The sequence below is a fragment of the Xenopus laevis genome, chromosome 9_10L (assembly GCF_017654675.1).
Source record: "Xenopus laevis strain J_2021 chromosome 9_10L, Xenopus_laevis_v10.1, whole genome shotgun sequence".
Lineage (NCBI taxonomy): Eukaryota > Metazoa > Chordata > Amphibia > Anura > Pipidae > Xenopus > Xenopus laevis.
This window is the reverse complement of record NC_054387.1, coordinates 117,389,014-117,410,966: the sequence shown is the minus strand read 5'-3', so window position 1 is coordinate 117,410,966 and position 21,953 is coordinate 117,389,014. Positions and strand designations below refer to the sequence as shown.

At 41.9% G+C, this 21,953-nt stretch overlaps 2 protein-coding genes across 5 annotated transcripts in view; one reads left to right on the top strand and one right to left on the bottom strand.

The window, feature by feature from the left end:
- arhgap17.L (Rho GTPase activating protein 17 L homeolog) overlaps window positions 1–11,363 on the top strand; it is an 86,000-nt gene extending 74,637 nt beyond the window's left edge. Inside the window, exons 18-22 of one of the 4 annotated variants that reach the window (XR_001933206.2) lie at window positions 284–423; window positions 686–1,288; window positions 1,686–1,709; window positions 4,631–4,679; window positions 8,381–11,363. Coding sequence is in view for 3 of the 4 variants with exons in the window: in XM_018236558.2 (XP_018092047.1) it covers window positions 284–423; window positions 686–1,288; window positions 8,381–8,496 (859 nt within the window). In the remaining variant the exon portion in view is untranslated. The remainder of the gene's footprint in view (window positions 1–283; window positions 424–685; window positions 1,289–1,685; window positions 1,710–4,630; window positions 4,680–8,380) is intronic. The other 3 variants (XM_018236561.2, XM_018236559.2, XM_018236558.2) reach the window with 3 other exon arrangements.
- Window positions 11,364–11,591: 228 nt separating this feature from the next.
- On the bottom strand, window positions 11,592–21,559 carry tex47.L (testis expressed 47 L homeolog). The gene is made up of 7 exons (XM_018236564.2): window positions 21,282–21,559; window positions 19,637–19,709; window positions 17,650–17,753; window positions 17,197–17,261; window positions 15,612–15,813; window positions 14,263–14,416; window positions 11,592–11,753 (listed from the first exon to the last, which is right to left on the bottom strand). Exons 1-7 carry the CDS (start codon window positions 21,408–21,410, stop codon window positions 11,716–11,718), a joined length of 765 nt encoding a protein of 254 aa, XP_018092053.1. The 5' UTR covers window positions 21,411–21,559; the 3' UTR covers window positions 11,592–11,715.
- Window positions 21,560–21,953: the final 394 nt, after the last annotated feature.

The following is a 21,953-nucleotide window of genomic DNA, read 5'->3' as shown; positions in this document are numbered from 1 at the left end:
AAAATAAATAATGAAAACCAATTGAAAACATTCTATAACATAACTAAAATGTACCTTAAAGGTAAACCACCCCTTTAAACCATTAACATTAGCAAGGGGAAGCAAAAAGACCATAATTGCTTATTTACATCTTAATATTTCCATCAAATAAGTTGAATCTATTTTGATTTACACAGTAATACCTCTTTTTTTCTTTACTGTGCAACATATATTTTATTTTTATGCAGATATGTGAGTAGCAAATATTTACAATTTTTTATTTACATTTTTTTTAACACCACAGTACATTCAAGCCTAAAGATCTGACTACTGCAACCACCCCGCCATCGCTTCGGAACGGAACTCATCAGCCCTCTGGTGGTGGAAATGCAATGGCTCCTGCACAGGGCACTGCCAACCCAAGTCCTCTGTCCTCCAGGCGAGGTAAATTCTTCCTCTTTTACTACAAGCAAGGTCAATAGAAATCTTTCTCTAGTTTAGAGTTTTAAATGGAAGTATACACCTAAAAAACACGTTATAATTAGCACAGAAAGGGATTTGCACAGAAGGATTGCTCTGTGTACTCCATAAGCTATGCCTTTCTACTATACATTTACGGAATATAAAAGTTAAGCCTTACTTTGAAATTCTAGAATGATCAAGCTATCTATATATAGTCTCAGTATATTGCTGTTTTTCCTTACAGGTACAAAGAAGCCTGCACCCGCTCCTCCAAAGCCAGTTGTTCCCCATTCGGGGCAGCTCGCTCATTCAGGTTCAACCATTTCTGCAAATGTCCCACCCTTTGTCTTGCCCAAGCCCACCAATACTGCCCACAATCCTTCTCCACCAAGTAGTATTACCGGCCAGGGAGTTGCTCCAGCCACCTCTACACACTCTCATGGCACCCTCCCTCGTAGGCATTCAGGAAGCCAGCCATTCTTCCAGGCACCCAGTCATCCTCCTCCACAGCCACCCACTCAGTCAGCAGCTCTGTCACTGTCTAAACCTAATGTCCAGCCAGTGACATTCTCCAACGAATCCTCTACAGATCAATCCTCCAGTCCCCCGCACACACCATCTCCTCCAGATACTCCCCCACTGGGTGTAGAACATCCAGGATCCCAGCCAGCTGCCCCTGAAGCTACCCAGACGCAGCCATCACCCCCACAGACTGGGACTCTACCCCGACCTAGACCCGTCCCCAAGCCACGTGTTCGGCCTACAGTCCCTCCTCCGCCTCAGCCTCCAGCCTCTCCAACGGTCCAGGAGCACCCAGAACCATCATCCGCTTCAAAGATCATCACTGGTGAGTATGGGAATGTGAATTGTATTCAGAACCCCAGTTGTGTGTAGAACAGCCTTACTCCTGTGAACTATAATGTAACCCAGATGGATGGAATATGGTGATATACACTTTCACCAACTAGGTGACGGCTGCTGGATGCCTTACATCGCCTACCCATAAGACTTTCCTTTCACAAAGCAATCCTTCATTTTGGCTTATGGCTTTAATATGGAGGCTTTGCCATATGCCTACAATGTTACTGGCTTGGCATTTCTCATTGGCTGCCACTTAAACCAACACTCATGGCTGCTGCCTTAAGTACAGCACTAAGTACACTAGGAATGGTTGTGTAATGCTGCCTAATAGCAATCAGAAGCACAGCTGCCTAATACATTTTGTCTTGTGATGCCTTCAACAGGTTGGGAAAGTTACCGGTTCTAAGGTTTGTAAACTGCTGATACATGCACTTGCCTCTGTTGTGTTAATGGCTTTGCCTGGCGCACCATATGGTTTGTGCCCATCACACCTCATTCCATACCCTGCCATATTATCCCATCCCCCACCATCTCTGCCAACAGAATCTGTTCCACACCCCCTCACAGATTCACTCACTCCATCATTTCTCTTAACAAGACACTCACACGTGTTGTGGCCTGTGGTCTCACAATGCCGTCAGATTTCCCTGGCTAAATTAGCATTTGTCTCCATCATGAATCAAAGGGTTGAATCTAAACAACATTTTGTGTTAACTTAACCTTGAGTCCAAAAATGTCGGTAGAGTGCAACTCCCAGCATGCTTTACATGTTGGTTATAGGTTTAAAGGAGTGGTTCACCTTTAAAGGGGTTGTTCACCTTCAAACACTTTTTTTTCAATTCCGTTGGTTTCAGAAAGATCACCAGAAATAGACTTTTTTAATTACTTTCTATTTTCTACCTGAGACCTAATTTTCACACCAGAGACATTCAACTTTAAACTTAAATTTTGGGAAAAAGGTAAAAGATGGAAAGCAATTGAAAAAAGTATTTGTTTATGGTGAACAATCTAAAAACAACTGTACTGAAATAAGTGTTTGAAAGGTGAACAACCCCCTTTACGTTTACTTTTGGTATGTTACAGAATGGAAACTTTTAAATTGGCCTTCAATTTTATAGTTTTTTTTATTTTTTTGCCTTCTTCTGACAGCTTTCAAATGGTAGTCACTAACCCCATCTAAAAAAAAAACAAATGCTCTGTAAGGCTACAAATGTATTGTTATTGCTACTTTTTATTACTCATCTATCAATCCAGGCCTTCTCCTATACATATTCCAGTCTCTTATTAAAATCAATGCATGGTTGCTAGGGTAATTTGGACCCTAGCAACCAGATTGCTGAAATTGCAAACTAGAGAGCTGCTGAATAAAAAGCTAAATAACTCAAAAACCACAAATAATTAAAAAAAAATGAAAGCCAATAGCAGATTGGCTCAGAATATCACTCTCTACCTCATACTAAAAGTTAACTTAAAGGTGAACAACCTCTTTAAGAATGCTGTAAATTGATGTCCGGAGAACCTAAATTTTAGAAACATGTGACTTGTCAGCCTAATCTCTTTGTTGTCTTGCACATGAATGGTCATTGTCCAATCAATTCATTGTAAAATAGAACTATATAATGTTTGCATGGCTAAAAAATGATTTACCTCTTTTTAATTAAATATTATAACTGCACCCAAGCTTACTTTAGCATTATTATAAGTCCTTGGGGCTCATTTATAAACACTAGGCAAATTTGCACCTGGGCAGTAACCCATAGCAACCATTCAGTGATCAGCTGCTGCCGGGTGAACCCTGAAAGTAATCATCTGATTGGTTGCCACGGGTTACTGCCCAGGTGCAAATTTGCCCAGTGTTTATAAATGACCCCCCTTGTGTCTTAAACTTGGGACCCCAGATGTTGCTGTACTACAACTCCCAGCATTCTTTAACATATCTAGGATTAAAGCATTCAGGAAGCTATAGTGCAACAACATCTGTGAACCCAGCAGGGTTAGAAGTGCACTGCTGCCATGGATTTGTCAGAAGTAGGAGCATGTCGTGTTCTTCACCTGATACCCTTGCCCTTGTTTGTGAGCAGCCGCCTGTAGAATGAGCAGCTAATGTAGTTTTGCCTATCTATTGCATGGCACAGGCATTGTTTGTAGCTCCCAGTGTCCTTCTCCACCGGTGCATGTTTGTGCTGCGCATCTTCAAAGAGCCTTAGTATATTATTAAGGTCCTTAGCATTTGCCGCCCAGTATTGGAAATAGCACCACCAAAATTTCTAGCATTAAAGGAGAAGGAAAGCTACCAAAGCAGTTTATTGCCAATAAATTAGCCACAATAGTGCAAGCTATAACACTATCTATTTTGTAGAATGTTTTACCGTAGTAAACAGCTCTAGAAACTCTCTTTCTTTCTTTAGGATAGCAGCTGCCATATTAGCTGCCTTAGTCTCTACCCACTCACTCATAGCTCTGGGCTCAGATTACAGGAGGGAGGGGGGAGCAAACTGAGCATGCTCAAGCCCTAGCCCTGGAGGTTTAAGATGAAAACAGGAAGTATGATACAGAATCCCATGAGTACACAATAGAAGGAAAGAAGTGCTGTGTTTCTTTTGACAGAGGACTCAGAGTAACATTACTTTGAGGGTTTACTGGTGTATGTATATAGACCTTTTTGATAAATCTTACTTAATTTTAGCCTTTCCTTCTCCTTGAAGGCTAGGGCCACACAGGGGCCAAAATCCGCTGTCTGATATCCGCTCTACCGCGGGCAGTGGCCCTCCTCTCTTTGCCACATTCATAAGTACTGAGTCGGCTTTGACGCAAACAGACTCGGTGGATTTAGTTGAAGAACCGCAAGTCTTTGCATTCTGAGCAGAAATCCGCCAAAGTCCGATTTAATATTTCTGAATGCAGAAAAGCGATGAGGAGGCTATTGCCTGCAGTAGGGGTGATATTAGCCAGCGGATTTCAAAACCCCCCCCCCCCCCCCCGGTGTGGCCGTACCCTAAGGGTACTTAGGGCGACTTCGGGAAACAAATCACCGCATGTGCTTTAGCGCAGACGATTTTTCATTTTAGCCAGCGCAAGAGAAAGGGAGATTGGGAGCCGCAAAGACGAGACGATTATTCGCCAGGCTACTAAATCTCCCCGAATCGCCCAGTGTGCCCCTACCCTAAAACGGCAGCAATTGTGCCTGTATTCAACTCCCTGTGCCCCGAGCTTTAACTCATCCGCTGTATTAATTTAAGGTGCATAAGTGAGATTTGCATTCTGTAATTTGTAATTTGCCTCCTTGTAGCACAATTCTAACTGTAAATAATCTCATTAAACAATTCAGATGTATGATGTGCCTTTATCAGTAGCCAGTGAAACTTCAAGGTTTTATGGTAAGGATCCAGGCATTTGATTGGCCAAAACAAAAAGCACACTGACTCATTTCCCCCCTCCAATCATTTTCTTGTTCACGTGTGCCAGTTACTAACTATGTGTGTGTGGCCCTAACCAGGCTTCTGTTTGCACTAACACAGCATGTGGGCTGTGGGATTTTGAGGGGGGGTGTGGCTTGCTTCTGTTTAACAGATTGTTGCCTGGAACACGACTGCACAACCAATGCTGTTGCTTAAACGTTCCCGAGTTTGGGTAAGAAAGTACACTTACATACCCATGTGCCATATCCAGTGTAATAGTTCCACAGCACCAATTATAATGTAATATCTCCCAGGACCTCCAGCATGGTGTCTCCTCCATGGGGCTTCCTAAAACAACAGTAGCCTTAAAAATACGTGTTTTAAAGTAGGTATGCATCGAATCCAGGATTCGGTTCGGGATTTGACCAGGATACAGCCTTTTTCAGCAGGAATCAAATTTGGCCGAATCTTTCTGCCCATCTGAACTGAATCCGAATTTGCATATGCAAATTAGGTGCAGGGAGGGAAAATCATGTGACTTTGTAACAAAACAAAGAAGTAAAAAATGTTTCACCTTCCCACCCCTAATTGCATATGCAAATTAGGATTTGGTTCGGTATTGGGCCAAATCTTTTGCGACGGTTCGGTCGAATCCAAAATAGTGGATTTGGTGCATCAGTATTTTAAAGTAATACAAATATAATGCAGTGTTGCCCTGTACTGGAAAAACTGGTGTGTTTGCTTCAGAAACACTACTATAGTTTATATAAACAAGCTGCTGTGTAGCAATGGGGGCAGCCATTCAAAGGAGAAAATGCTCAGGTTACACAGCAGATAAGCTCTGTTGAACATAATGGTGTTATCTGTTATCCACTATTTTACCTGTGCCATATAGCCTTTCAATTTCCGCCATTGCTACACAGCAGCTTGTTTATATGAACTATAGTAGTGTTTCTGAAGCAAACGCATCAGTTTTACCAGTGCAGGAAAACTGCATTATATTTTCATGACTTTTTTGGGTGTTACAGTTCCTTTAAATACAGGAGCTGTGCCCACTCTGTGGCTGCTCATAAATGGGCTATCTACTAAATGTAGTGCTGCTCTTCTGTGCTTCAGTACAAGGCACTGCTGTGATAGAAACAATAGCTTAAAGAGGTGGTTCACCTTTAAGTTAACTTTTAGTATGTTATATAATGGACAATTCTAAGCAACCTTTCAATTGGTCTTCTGGGTTTTTTTTTTATATATAGTTTTTGAATGATTTGTCGCCTTATTCTGACTCTTTCCAACTTTCAAATACCCCATCTGCAAAGTGTCAGAAGAAAAAGGCAAATAACTATAAAAAATAAATGAAAACCAATTGAAAATCTGCTTAGAATTGGTTATTCTATAACATATTCAAAGTTAATTTAAAAGTAAACCACCCCTTTCAACATCTGTTTCTTGATGTAGCTTTAAAATAAGGGTGACTTTGGTAACTGTTGACTTTATAGATACTGTCATTGTTTATTACCCAGTCCTCGTATAGTTACTTCTTCTAACAGAAGTAACCGAAGAGTTACCAAGCTGCCCACCCAAAATAGGCCCCGGCATTTCAGGTACACAGAGGCCCAAACAGCCACCCACCAGCCCACTAAATGGTCTTACAGCAGCCCCTCTGCTATTATCCAGATTACACAGTATATCAGTTCGTTCCCGTGCCCACCCCTAGGCCTGGATTTTTTTGGGCGAGGCCACAAAGGCCCGGGCCTAGGGCGGCGACATTTTAGGGGCAGCATGCCGCCCAGCTGCATTAGCAACTCACCGTTCCTGCGCTGCTATTGCAGGGGGCTGCGGCGCTAGGAGCGCGAGGCATCGGACCGCCGCGGATGCAAATCTGGCCTTGCCCACCCCACAATGATGTCAAGGACAGAAAGTCAGCCTGGATAGCTGGTTAGGTAGGCTTAGGCATGTCTGCATTCCTGCAATGAAAAGTAGGATGTTTTAGAGTAGACCATACACCCAATCTGCTGTGGCCACTTCCCCGATTTCCCAATTCCTCCAGAATCCCTGTTTTTGGTCAATAAGCCTTTTTGGGAGTCAGTGCTACAGGGTCTACCACACAGGCAACCCATAAAAAAAAGAACACCTCCACCTCTTACATAGACAGCTCATAATATATATATATCAACTACTAATGAATTCCATATGTCCTTACGTTATACAAAATTCATGTTAAATGGCAAATCAACCCCAAAATAAAAATTTGCCTAATGAAAAAAAATGTAATTCTAAGCAACTTTCCAATATAAGGTATTAAAAAAAATTCAGTGCTTTTAAAGTTATTTGCAAGAACAATTACTATTGAAAGCAGAATTTGCTGTTGGTTACTTTTTAAACAATGTTGCAAAAGTCTTGGTTCCCCAGCAAAGACAGGTCTGTTAATCAGCTGCCTTGTCTTACATTGTATTAAAGAAGTAAAGCTTAAGTAAAGAAGTAGGTAGAAATGTTGTACATTATGTTTTGTGCTTCTGTACCAGCCCAAGGCAACCACAGCCAGTGTCTCCAAAGATGCCCCAGTAGCTCCCCATCTTCTTTTCTGCTGATTCACTGCACATGCTCTGTGCTGCTGTCACTTGCTGAGCTTAGGGACCCACTCACAATATACAGTACACATAGAATAGAAATGTCACAATATAAGGCTGATTAGTAATTAATACAGATAATTACTACATGGCAGCACAGAAACCAGTGCAATTAGCATCAGAATTTAATAATCAGCCCTGTAGCATCCGCTTATATTACAGGCCAACCTCATTTTCTGCTTGATAATTAGTGACGACCCCTAAGCTTAGCTTCTCAACAGCTGCTCAGAGCCCACTGAGCATGTGAGTGTCACAGACACTTTCCAAGATGGTGACCCCCTGTGACAAGTTTGAAGTCCTGGATCATTGCTGCTATTGACAAGCTGAAACTTTAAGCTGGTGCAATAAGTTCACTATATAAAATATGGCATTTTTAGCCATATTTATTTTTAGGGTTTGGTTCTCCTTTAACTGTCTGAGCCATCAGGGCTGAGAATAGAAAGGGACAAACACTACTTTCATAGCAATACATATACAAATACCTTAAAAACCATAGCACATTTGTAATGAATTTATGTTGCAAAGTTGCTTAGAATGAGGTTTTCTTTTATTCAGCAAAACATTATTTTTGGGGTTGAAATTCCCTTTAAGCTGTCTGTGTTACAATACATTCAGTCATACAGGTACAATTTTGCTTTGGGCCTCTTTGGTTTTATTCTGGTGCACTGGGTTGCCAGCCGGACTGTTAGTGCACTTGCAACTCAGGCAACTGTCAGTTGGAAACATGACAATGAGCATTTTCAGCCGATAATCACTTGGCTCATAAACTTGCAGGAAAACTCAGGGAAAAGCCCTGTGTGCCGTTGCCCATATCTTGTGTGAGCACCTATTGTAATCACTTTTATGCCTCTGGGTCCTCTGCTTTTGAATGGGCAGGGCTACAAGAAACCAGTATCCAATCAGAGCTTTATACAGGCACATGGCTTCAGCAAACAGCCAATAAGAACGTTAGAAAGTTACCATTCTCCAGCCTAGCCAGCTGGGAGCAGCAAGAAAAATGTTCTCTATATGAAACATAACTCATACGTCAATCTTTACCCCCTCCTGAATTTTTAGATCCTCTTGTACAAGTTCGGTCTGCAGCAGAATCGGTGCCTCCGGCTTTCCTCACTGAGCCTTCCCCACAATCCTCGGTCAACTCAGAAGCTGACATTGAGAGCACAGCTCTGTGACAAGGTCAAGGAACCTGCACTCCAAAACTACGGACTTCTCACTCTACAAGCCGACCAAGGGCTCCGTGTCAAGACTCAGCAGTGAAAAGCTTTCTACTCTTATTCATATATATGAATATTTTCTCTTGCGAGAGAAAGACTTCTTGAGGTTTGAATGACCTGGTGTGTCTTGCCATTATAACACGGACGTGGCCTTAGCCTTGGGAGGCAGTTCCTTTGCCTATAGGGAATATACCAAGCTGCTGTTTCCTCTCTCCTTTGTACCACATCAGACAGATACATCTGCCAAACCCCCCCCCTAATTTGGTGGTGCAGAGGTGGAACACGCTGAAGACATTCCATTGCAGTCCCTTTATTGCTCCTCTCTGCACCCCAATATCTGCCAGGTAAACCAGCAGTCACCCATATTGCTTTGATGCACTCTTCTACAGTGTACAGACACATCTAACAGCTCATATTTTAGGATCATGGATAAATAAACATGCATTTGTTGGCACTTTACCTGGAACATAGGAATGAGTGAGTGGATGATATTGCTGCATTGTGGGGTGTAATCCAATATATCCTGTAATTTAGAAACCTCTAGCAGGTACGAGGTGAAATATATATTTAAAACTGCAGGATTTCAGTTACTGACTGGTTATAACCTTGTGCTATTGCATTCATACATCTGTGTGTGTATTACATATGCTGCATACATATACAGCACCAAGCATATCCACAGGAAAAGCAGAGTAAGGCTAAAGTGCCATGATTAGTGTGTGGCTGTAATGCTCAGGCATCAGGGCCATCTTTAACAAAGCATTATTTGTTAGAACACACAATAAGGAACAGGACAGTCCCACCTCCAACAAGTGAAGGGCAGCAGATTGGGCTGTATTCTTGCTACCATTCTCTTGCCCTGTTCTTTACACCTTTTCCAAATATACCTGTCCTCTTGAGTCACCTTCTTACCCTACTGACTCCATCCTTTTTAACTACATGACCATTGACTCCTCCCAGTCACCATCTTACCCTGTCATCTCCATCTCTTCCCTACTATACCTATCCCCTAACTCTTCCTAGTCACCATCTTCCACTACCATCTCCATCCTTTCCTACTATACCTTTCCTTTAACTCTTCCCAGTCATCATCTTACCCTACCGTCTCCATCTCTTCCCTACTATACCTATCCCCGAACTCTTCCTAGTCACCATCTTACCCTATCATCTACTTACATCCCTTCTTACTATACAAATCCATTGACTCTTCCTATTCACCCGTGCCTTCTCCATACTTTTATTTTCACTATACCTATACCCTGACTCGGGGCACCCATGAGCCACATTTAAATGCAAAAAGAGTTGGGGAGCAACACAAGCATGCATAAAGTTCCTGCAGGTGGCAATTAAGGGCTGTGATTGGCTTGCCTCCAAGCCAGGAACTAGAATGTAATCACCTGCTTTGAGGCCATTGGGAGCAACATCCAAAGGGTTTGGTGTGCAACTTGTTGCTCAAGAGCCACTGGTTGGGGATCACTGCCCTGGTTTCTCCTAGTCACCATCTTACCCTATCATCTACACCCTTCTCTACCATAGATATATACAGTATATGACTCCTCCTTGTCACCATCTTCCCTATCATCTACATCCTTTCTTACTATACCTATAGTCTAATTCTTCCTAGTCACCCTCATACCCTACCATCTCTGTCCTTTCTTACTATACCATATACTCACCTTAACAGTATATCTCCCAGTTAAGTAAGGGAGATGACACCAATTACAATAGAGCAGTACAGCACATAGATGTTTCCAGTGTGAGCATGAAGAGACTCTGCCATTCTCTGAAGAAAAGTTTCAATAGGAGAATGGCTTTCCATTTCACCTGGCCTTCTCTAGAGTGGCACTTTAAGTGGCATTATACTAATATAGTAATTATTCTACCTGTAGTATCTGACCAAAGCTTACTGCTGATTGGTTACTGCCCTGGTGCAAACTGGCCCCGTGTTAATAAGTAATCATCACTGTGTCTGCTGTGGTTAATGATAGAGTGCATTTCTCAAGCAATTCCTAGGCCAGGGGTCCCCAACCTTTTTTTACCTGTGAGCCACATTCAAATGTAAGAAGAGATGGAGAGCAACACAAGCATAAAATAGTCCCATGGGGTGCCAAATAAGGGCTGTGATTGGCCATTTGGTTGCCCCTATGTGGACTGGAAGCCTACAAGAGGCTCTACTTGGTACTATACTTAGTTTTTATGCAATTAAATTCAAAAATAAGCATCTGCTCTGAGGACACAGAGAGCAACATTCAAGTAGTTGGAGAGCAACATGTTGCTCGCGAGCTACTGGTTGGGGATCACTGTCCTAGGCTATTAAATATATTTCCAGCTTGTTCCAGTAGAGTTTGCTAAATCTGTTACACCCCCACTGCTGTTTAACTACATTTCTCATCATCCTAATGGGAGATACAGAATTACCAAGGGTTGAACCCTAATTTAATTTTCGAGAGTGGCTGGTCTACCAGTCGTGCTGTTTGACTTTACAACGGTGCCTTGCACAATAAAATAATTCCACTCTCTGCCTTCTAATCACAAGGCACAAAACTCTCTGGGTAGCATTCAATTTGCAGTTTTTGTAGCCTTTTTAGTCCGCACAATCCGCTCACTTATATAGATGTTTTTCTGCTGATATTTTCCCCCGGTTTCTATACCAGTGAATTGCTGACGGTTCTGTAAGATTTTCTTTCCCTTACCACGTGTGAGACAGACTCATCTGCTTTGGATAAAGCTCAGCAATGGGACTTAAATTATATATTTTTGCCACACAATAAAAATGCTGATGTCTATTTCCTCTTCCCAAGGAAATAAAAAAAGGTTATGAGGTTCCTTTTCTTGCGTTTGTTGATTTAATTTAGACTGCAAGTCGTTCTGTATTGTTATGCATCTTTCCGATTAGTCCTGCCCCAGTGGAGCTTACAATCTAATGGCCCTATTACATTCACACACACCCAAGGGTCCGTTTCATCAGAAGCCAATTAACACGGGCTCTCCAGCTCTTTACCTCTACTTTTATCACATACATTACAGGCAAAGTAACCGGAACAACAATCATGCACATTTAACAATTTTTTTTTTTTAATTTACAGTGCAGAGATATTCATTGGCTACCACATGGCTGGGGCATTTCATTGATCAACTTGGCCAACTCAAGGTCAGGAAACAAGAGCTTCTCTTCTGCTACAGATGGGAATGCTCAGCCATTGGCCACACTTGATCTAGGAAGAGGGAGTTGGGGTTATTTTGTGTGCAATCTTATATCAGTCTAACTTTATACTCTTAAAGGGAAAGTAAGGTTTAAAAATGGAAGTCGGTTAAGTCACTGTGCATCTTATTGAATGTTGCTTCCTTCCATTGTGCCCAGTATCAAAAAATGAGACTTTACTCGTTGTTCAGGGTCATCTCATTGCCCATCACTTTTCTCTCATCCACAGACACAAGTGCTATTAAAGGAACAGTAACACCAAAAAAATTAAAGTGTTTAAAGTAATTACCATATAATATACTGTTAGGGCTTTTTACGGATCAATTTTCAAAAAGGCTGACCATTGCGTAAATACGCAAGAAGACCCATATGTCGGCGGCAGTAAGCGCTTTTCAGCCCGGTGTATTGTTGTGCCCCATGCTGCAATGCGCTGTATCTGGTTTCCCACAACCTCCCATGCCTTGTCCAACCAGATTTGCTGCTGTTTTGGAAACCGCAGCACCTATCCACCTTCTTGTGGATTCCATACAGTGCAATGGGTGACAGATGTGAGTATTTGCGAGACAGAAATAGTGCAAAAATGTGCGGTCACTGACGTTTGTACACCTCATAATACTACGGTCATGTGTTTTCAAGCTTTGGCAATTGTGCAGTTGTTGTAGCGTATTTACACTGTGATCAGATTTTGAAAACACCACCCTAAAAACACGAGTGTCTGTAGCCTTAGCATGCACTAGTAAAAACTGGTGTGTTTACTTCAGAAAGACAATTACAGTTTATATAAACAAGCTGCTGTGTAGCCATCCGAGCTGGACAAATGACACAGGTTACACAGCACATAACAGATAAGCCCTGTCCAATACAATGGTGTTTTATCTGCTGTGTAACCTGTGCCTTTTTTCCATCTTGAATGGCTGCCCCCATGGCTACACAGCAGCTTGTTTATATCAACTATAGTAGTCTTGCTGAAGCAAACACGACTTTTACCAGTGCAGGGCAACAGTACATTATATTTTAATTACTTTGATACACTTTCATTTTTCATGTTACTGTTCCTTTAAAGGAGAATTCAACCCTTTAACAAAAACCCCAGCCTAACTTCCCCTAACTTTTTACTTACCCCTTGGTGCAGATTCAGGCATCGGACTTCACAGCAGCCATCTTGCGGGTCTTTGGTAAGCTGAGACGGAGACCAGCGAAGCGGTGCATGCATAGTTGAAGCAGTTTACCGGTTTACGGCAACTGCACATGCGCCGAAATGGATAAAAATTGCCGAAGCGCCGGAAGAAGACGCGTAGACTCAGACGTTGGCTGTGGTGAACTCCGATGCCTGAATCTGCGCAGAGGGGTAAGTAAAAAGTGGGGGGTAGGGTTTTTTTGCTAAACAGTTGAATTCTCCTTTAAGTGACGCTGTTCTAGTAATGGAAAGCTCACAAAGCCTATTTCAGTCTCTTATTATCAATGTTGGACACAAAGGAGGGCAATTTCCTAAGTCTAGATCTTGTCCTGATGAATATAATAGATTGAGAGATTGGTTTTTGCATGAATCAAGCCCAATGTATATTGTATGAAAGAGTTGGTTTAAGCTGGCCATAGACGCAAAGATCCGATCGTACGAATCATCGAACGATCTGACTTCCCTATCTCCCGACGACCTGCCATTAACCATTCTGATTAAATAAAGTAGAAACAGATCAGCCGATGTTCTTCCCCTGACAGCAATTGTTCCAAGTATAACAGGAGGCAGATGCAAGTGGGACTGGTTGCTATTTCCATAGGATTTGAAGGCGCATGTGGATCACAGCTAACAATGGCCGACTCCCAGTAAGAGCTGTGCCAGCATGTGACTGGAACACTAGAGGAAACACATGACTTCCTCTACTACAATCTGCTTCCCATAGTCCTTTGTACCATTGTCCAAGCTGATGGGAGAGGCATGGATTCCACCTGTCTTTTTGCAAGTGCCATTCTCTCCTGAAATGTCATTGGAGGTTCCCAAACTGCATGCCAGACCTCACCCAAAGAAGAGGATCAGTCTGAACAGCAATTAAGGTAAAATAGTGGCTATTCATTGCCAAAAGTCATCCAGATATCGATCGGGCAGGTTGATGCTTTGGCTCATTTTTTATTACTGATAGCCTGCATTATCAGTGTTGTGATTTTATCACTGATAGCCTGCATTCTCAGTGTTATGATTTGAACAGTTGCCCCTATCATCCACCTCAATGTGGACATATCATGGAAAGATTGTTAAATAAGTGGATGGCCAGTTTTATACTCCTAGTACCATCATTCATATTGTAACAGAAGTACCCCTCCCTGCAGCTGCTGCTGCTTTCTACAGTCAGATGGACCGATTTCCAGAAATGTAAGTTACTTATGTAGGAGGCATCTCTTGATGCTTTTTTGCTCAGTTCTATTGCTCAATGTCTCCTGCATCAGTAACAGCAGGGGGTGCTCATGTTAAAGGCAAGCAAAGTGGTGTAAATTCTGCAACAAATCAGCACAAGGAGTATTCTTACCCGTCTCATTGGAGATATGGAAAGGGCTGCTGAACAGCTGGAGGAACTCAGCTGGAGTCTGCAGATCAGGGGAATGGAGGAGCGCACTGACTATTTCCTCTCTGACCAAAAGTTGCTGCATGTCCCTGTCCACATCTTGGCTCGTGTTGTTGTTCTGTGAAGAGAGAGATTTAAAGGAACGGTAACACCAAAAAATGAAAGTATTTTTAAAGGAAAAGGAAAGCTATGGAGGCATTTTATTGCCAATAGATTAGCTGCAATAGTGCAAGCTATAATACTATATTTATTCTGTAGAATGTTTTACGATACCGGAGTAAACAAGTCTAGAAGCTGTCTGTTTGTTTAAGATAGCAGCTGCAGTATTAGCTTGGTGTGACATCACTTCCTGCCTGAGTCTCTCCCTGCTCACTTATAGCTCTGGGCTCAGATTACAGAAGGGAGAAAGGAGCAAACTGAGCATGCTCAAGCCCTAGCCCTGGAGGTTTAAGCTGAAAACAGGAAGTCTGATACAGAAGCCCATGAGTACACAATAGAAGGAAAGAAATGCTGTGTTTCTTTTGACAGAGGTTTACTGGTATATTTAGGTGGACCTTTCTCATAAGGCTTACTTTGTTTTAAACTTTCCGTCTACTTTATTTAATAAAAATATCATGTACTGTTGCCCTGCACTGGTAAAACTGATCTGTTTTCTTCAGAAACACTACTATAGTTCATATAAACAAGCTGCTTTGTAGCAATGGCGGAAATTGAAAAAAAGTCTATATGGCACAGGTTAAAAAGTGGATAACGGATAACACCATTATGTTCTACAGAGCTCATCTGCTATCTGCTGTGTAACCTGAGCATTTTTCTCCTTTGAATGGCTGCCCCCATTGCTACACAGCAGCTTATTTATATAAACTATAGTAGTGTTTCTCAAGCAAACACACCAGTTTTACCAGTGCAGGGTAACGCTGCATTAAATTTTTATTACTTAAAAACACGTTCATTTTTCGATCTTACTGTTCCTTTAATGAGTGTCATGTAATAAAATATGCAAAGTTTACAACAGGCCTAATAACCCAGAGCAACCAATCTAGCCGGAAGAATTTACCATATACCTGTTTGAAAGAGAAAAATAAATGAATGGTTGCTATGGGTTACTAGAACCAGGCAAATGCTGCTCTTTTGAGTACATTAACCTATTTGCTTCACTCTCCCTCCTATGCACCCTCATCCTGTTTCATAATTGAAACCGCAAACTGATAACACCGTTACAATGCCCTGTAGCTGAACTGATTGTGGCGTCATAACGAAATGAAAAGAATGATTGTGGAATCAGCTGGTAATGAAGTTGCTGCAGATCTCACCGTCTGGGCGTTGGACAAATACACGGCCAGCTTCAGCAGTAGCGAGAGACCCTCTTCCAGCAGGGTCAGCAGTGTTTTATTCAGTGCAATGTTGTCCAGGTAAGTCATGGGCAGGTTGACAACGAGAAAATTCCATTGCAGGAACAGCCGACCGGGGATGTCACGTGACATTACAAGGATCTTGGAGTCCTGCAGAAGTGAGCTAGAGAGTCCAGAGAAATAATACCAGTGATAACACATAAAGCCCAATTCCATTACAGTAAATGACAATGGCCCCAGGGCCAAACTTGCTCATCTGCTGATGTCCCATATTCACCCTCAACCTGGGTGTAGACAGAATTCATATTCAGTTTGTGCTGTGATCCAACAGTCCCTAAACTGACCTCTGACCTTGAATATACTGTATGCCTAAATGAGAGGGCATCACCAAATCTTGGCTTTAGGGGAATAGCAGATGTGGAGATTTCTAAGGCTTTTGTTCTAGAAATGAATAAGGGGGTTAATTGGTCTCAGTGGGGCCCAATACCAATTATGTTATTGTGTATAATATTACTGGTACATATATGGGCAGCTTTAATGAGCCATTCAAATAAAGGGTAATTGATACTGCTTTCTCTCATGGGACACTGACTGATCCTGAGTGTGTCTACTATCCCTGCCATAAGGCAAAACTGTGCTGCTGTTGGTTTGTCAAAAGTTCACGCCCTGTTGGCAGTAACTTTAAAAAAAAAAAAGGGGTTGTTCGCCTTTAAATTAACTTTTAGTATGACGTAGAGAGTGATATTCTGAGACAATTTGCAATTGGTTTTCATTTTTTATTATTTGTGGTGTTTGAGTTATTTAGCTTTTTATTCAGCAGCTCTCCAGTTTGCAATTTCAGCAGTCTGGTTGCTAGGATCCTAATTGCCCTAGCAACCATGCACTGATTTGAATAAGACTGGAATATGAATAGGAGAGGGACTGAATAGAAAGAGGAGTAATAAAGAGTAATGATAACAATACATTTGCAGCTTTGCAGAGCATTAATTTTTAGATGGGGTCAGTGACCCCCCACTTGAAAGCTGGAAAGCGTCAGAAGAAGAAGGCCAATTATTCAAAAACTAAAAAAAATTAAGGCCAGTTGAAAAATTGCTTAGAATTATTCTATAACATACTAAAAGTTAACTTAAAGGTGAACTACCCCCTTTAAAGGAGAAGAGAAAGGCTTTTTGCACTTGGGGGTGCCAAATGTTAGGCACCCCCAAGTGATTGTATTGACTTACCTGAAACCCTGGGCCGGTGCTCCTGTCAGCAGAAAACTGCACCAGCCCAGGGTTATACCAGTGAGCATCACGGAGTGATCCACTTCCGTCTTCCGCATGCGCAGTAGAACTAAAAGCCGATGCATTTGCATCTGGAAATTTGAAGAAGCCAGAAGAAGATTGCTCCGGGCCGGTGGAGTTTTCTGCACCAGCCCGGGGTTTCAGGTAAATAAATACAATCACTTGGGGGTGCCTAACATTTGGCACCCCCAAGTGCAGGATGACTTTCCTTCTCCTGTAATGCTAAGTGCATTGACCCTGAGATGAGATAGAAGTACACCTACTGGACTCCAGGCTGCTCCATTTGCTCAAGGTCTTGAATAATCGCATACAGAGCTTCACTAGATGACTGCAAAGAAAAGAGAGAATGAGGAGCGAGTGCAATCACTGAAAAATATCCATTTCTTTCTGCACTGCTGTGTCTGCCTTGTGAAACAAAGTACCAGTCAGTTTTCCTATCGGTCTATTAATTAGCCAGAACCACCAGTGGGGCAGATGCTGCTACCTATAACAATTACATTGACATCTGTAAAACCAGTGAAAGTGTGCAATGAAGGTAAATCGGGAAATTATTAGAATTACACTTTTTTTCATTAGGCAAAATTTTTGGGTGCAGTTCCCCTATAGATTAATATCTCCTGTAAGTGTAGCTGTCACACTGGATCCCCTGAATCCCACTATTGGCCCTCAGTGTGATGGAAAGGAACATTAATCAGCCGCTCAGTACTGCCACCTACCTCTATAATATGGACGGTGCAGTGAGGGTAAATCAGCAGCAAGCCGGACACTGGTTCTGCAAGGCGGGATTTGACCATCGCATGGAACAGCGCTTCATAGTGTTCTTTATGCGTATTGGAAAAGGGAAAGTATGTCAGTTAATGGAAGTACACACTTAAAGGGATTGTTCGCTTTTAAATGATCTTTTAGTATGATGTAGAAAGGGATATTCTGAGGCAATTTGCTGTTGGTTTTCATTTTTTATTACTTAGCTTTTTATTCGGCGGCTCTCCAGTTTGCAATTTCTGCCATCTGGTTGCTAGGGTCCAAATTACCATAGCAATTTATGAATAGGAGAGGCCTGAATAGAAAGATAAGAAATAAAAGAAAACAATAAACGTGTAGCCTTACAGAGTATTTGGGGTCAGTGACCACCACCTGGAAGCTGGAAAGAGTTAGAAGAAAAAGTCAAATAAAAAAAAACTATAAAATAAATAAATAATGATCAATTGAAAGGCTGCTTAGAATTGGCGGTTCTGTAACATACTAAAAGTTACCATAAAGGAGAAACAAACCCTTATTAAAAAAAAACCCTATCCCACATAGAACCCCTCTCTCCTCACCCCCAGCCTAGCTGCTACACCGGGCAAATGCCCCTAACTTTTTCCACTTAGGGATCGGAGTTCACTGCAGCCATCTTCTGGGTCTTTGTGTCTTCTTTCAGAGCTTCGGCAATTTCTGTCCATTTCGGCGCATGCGCAGTTGTCACAAACTGGCAAATTGCTCCAACTGAAAAACTGAAATTGCTGCAGTGAATTGTGATCCCTGAATCTGCACCGAGGGGGTAAGTAAAAAGATAGGGACATTTGCCCGGGGTAGCAGCTAGGCTGGGGGGAGGGGGGGTCTATAAGGGGTTTGTTTCTCCTTTAAACTTCTCAATGAGCTTAACTACCAATCCCATATGGGACAAGAGCTCCACCTTATGGAGTAGTATTGCAGCATTATAAAAGTCAGCATCATCAGTATAGACAGCATTTCTCAAGAAGGTAGGGGCCCATTTAATTCGTTCGAGTGAAGAAATAGAATAAAAAAAAACTTCGAATTTCGACCATCGAATTGGCTACTTCAACCTTCGACTACGACTTTGAATCGAATGATTCGAACTAAAAATCAGACTATTCGACCATTCGATAATCGAAGTACTGTCTCTTTAAAAAAAACTTCAACCCCCCTACTTCGCCACCTAAAACCTACCGAAGTCAATGTTAGCCTATGGGGAAGGTCCCCATAGGCTTCCTAGCAATTTTTTGGTCGAAGAAAAATCGTTTGATCGATGGATTAAAATCCTTCGAATCGAAACGATTCAAAGGATTTAATCGTTCGATCGAACAATTATTCGTTCGATCTAACGACTTCGAAGTCGAAGGATTTACATTCAGCAGTCGAATATCGAGGGTTAATTAACCCTCAATATTCGACCATATGTAATCTGCCCCTAAGTATTGTGCCATACGGGTGCTATTATGCTAATGATTGGTTATTGACCAAGGAGACCTGCTGTAAGGACAGCAGACAAGCATTGTTTATGTGATTAATAAAGAGTAATTATAATTAAACTTGAACTAGAAGCCTTCAACATCATATAATTAAAAGCACAATGTTTGCCCAAGTCTAGTAACCTATAGGCTAATATATATGTATGTATCTATATGTAACAGTTAATAGTGTGAACTCCATTTAATAAGGTTACATGCCTGGGTGCAGGAGTCTAGAGATGATAAAACATCATATTACATGGCACTCACGGGTCTTTAGTGATGAACAAAAAACGTTTCGCTTAATTTATTGAACAGACGTTCTTGATAAAGGTCTCTGCTGAGACCGAAACGTTGGTTCAATAAAATAATTTTTTGTTCATCCTGCAAGGGCGGTGTAATATGATGTTATATCAAGTGCCTTTCCAGCTGTTGGGCATCTTAGCCAACAATTGTATGGTTGAGGTTTTACCTGTTATATCCCTGGGATCGACTTGGTCTGGGGACCTCTTGGCTACTAAAAACAGTCTGTGAAGGACAAATTTCTGTGATAGAAAAAAAAAAAACAAAGGTCACAAGAACACTAAAAGGGTTGGACTGGCGTCCCAGAATACCAGATCTCCCTGAATACTAGGGATGCACCGAATCCAGGAATCGGCCATGATTTTCAGCAGGATTCGGATTCGGCCGAATCCTTCTGCCTGGCCAAACCAAATATGAATTCTAATTTCCATATGCAAATTAGGGACAGGGAAGGAAATCACATGACTTTTTGTCAGAAAACAAGGAAGTAAAAAATGTTTCCCCTTCCCACCCCTAATTTGCATATGCAAATTTGGATCCGGGTTCGGTATTCGGGCTTATTTTTCATGAAGGATTCCGGGGTTCAGCCAAATCCAAAATAGTGGATTCGGTGCATCCCTACTGACTACCATTTAGTACTGTCTCCATCTAATTGTTGGGAGAAAGAGCCCTTGATTACAGGTCCTCTAGTGGACCCTAGTTGGCCCAGTCCAATACCACATGGAAATATTGACCCAAAATAATTCAATTAAAGAGGGTTTTGTTCCCAGTGTGTAGGGCCATGGAATGAATTAGGCCCATCCATGACCCAACAGAGGAGTAATATGTTTTCCTCAACCATGAACTTTAAGGCAAAGTCACACAAACATTTTTATGAACTTTTGGATTTATATTAAGTACATACTGTATATACATATAATCCTAGTTATGTCCCTATACCTGATGCAACTGTTTCACTGTTCCACCCAGCGGTGCACCCTGACAAGTAAAAAGCACTACAATATCTGTATATTATATAAGGTATGTTTATATAATCATATTTACTGCCTACTGCACCAAAATGAGAATTTGTAGGGCCTGTAGCCAAGGGTACAACTTAGCTGCCATTAAAGGGGTTGTTTACCTTTATATTACATTTAAGTCTGCTATAGAGAGTGATATTCTGAGACAATTAGCACTTGGCTTTCATTTTTTTATTATTTGTGGTTTTTGAGTTATTTAGTAGTTCTCCGGTTTGCAATTTCAGCAATCTGGTTGCTAGGGTCCAAACGATACTGGACTATGAATAGGAGAGGCCTGTATAGAAAGGTGAATAATAACAAGTAGCAACAACAATACGTTTGTAGCCTTACAGAGCATTTGTTTTTTTTAGATGGGGTCAGTGAGGCCCATTTAAAAGCTGGAAATAGTCAGAAGAAGTAGGCAAATACTGCAATAGCAAAAACAAATATAAAATGTAGGCCAATTTCAAAATTACTTAGAATTAGCCATTTTATAACATACTAAGGGTGAACCGTCCCTTTAACCTACACTCGATCCATATTGTCATAAAATGGGGAACCCCACCCAAAACTGATGAAAGGAAATGGAACATTCCAAAAATACATTCATTACACAGTTTTTCAGCTGTTTATATTTTCTGATTGCTGAAGTTTTTTCAAAGGATTTTGGGTGGTGTTCCCCTTACTCTAAATACTGACAAATCGTTCTGTATGAAAGTGCCCCTGGCTTAGTAAAGGCAAAACACACCTAGTACAAAACTGTCCCTCCCAAGGAGTTCACTCCCCCCCCAACAGCCTCCCGAGGTGTCCCACCTTGTGCTGTATGTCCATGAGAAGAGCGAGGGCGTTGCTATGGGGGAGACCTGGGGCTGGAGAGCAGGGTCTGCGTGATGCCATGTTTGCTGGATCTCCAGAGCCTGAGGGAAGATGCTGACTGTACATGTGGCTCTATAGCAACCGAGGAAGGAGGGGCCGTAACAACAACAGGGAGAAACATGGGAGAAGGAAAAACAAACCCTCTATAGTGATGTCTATTAATCCTTATCATCTGGTGGATGATGTATGGACAAAAGATGTGGAGTAATGCAATTTTAGCCACCCCTTGATCACTTTGGCAGCACCCAGGATACACAGGATCTTACAGTGCTGTATATTGGAAGAGGTGTCACGTGGCTTTGCTCAAACAATAAGGGGACCAGTGATTCTTAGCCAATGTAGCAATGGTTTATAACCAGGTCTAGAACAGCCCAGGTACAGCAGTGAAATCAGATCTTATGCATCACATACTGTTACATGGGCCACAACAGCCTCATTAGACAGCCAACAGTTGCACTCACATGGGGGTACCACCTTCAGCATCACAGAACCCTCCCTGATGAACGTGGAACTTCAAACTACTAAGGCTAGGGATGTAGCGAACGTCGGAAAAAATGTTCGCGAACATATTCGCGAACCTGTGTCAAAAATGCGAACGGTTCGCGAACG

What these genes read in the sequence shown, in the direction of transcription:
- tex47.L (XM_018236564.2), bottom strand. Translation starts at nt 21,410, where the DNA reads ATGTACAGTCAGCATCTTCCCTCAGGCTCTGGAGATCCAGCAAACATG. An exon ending in GCACCGTCCATATTATAGAG is followed by an intron (nt 17,262 to 17,649) that starts GTAGGTGGCAGT and finishes TTTTCTTTGCAG; the next exon opens with TCATCTAGTGAAGCTCTGTA. An exon ending in CCATATCTCCAATGAGACGG is followed by an intron (nt 11,754 to 14,262) that starts GTAAGAATACTC and finishes CCCTCTTCCTAG; the next exon opens with ATCAAGTGTGGCCAATGGCT.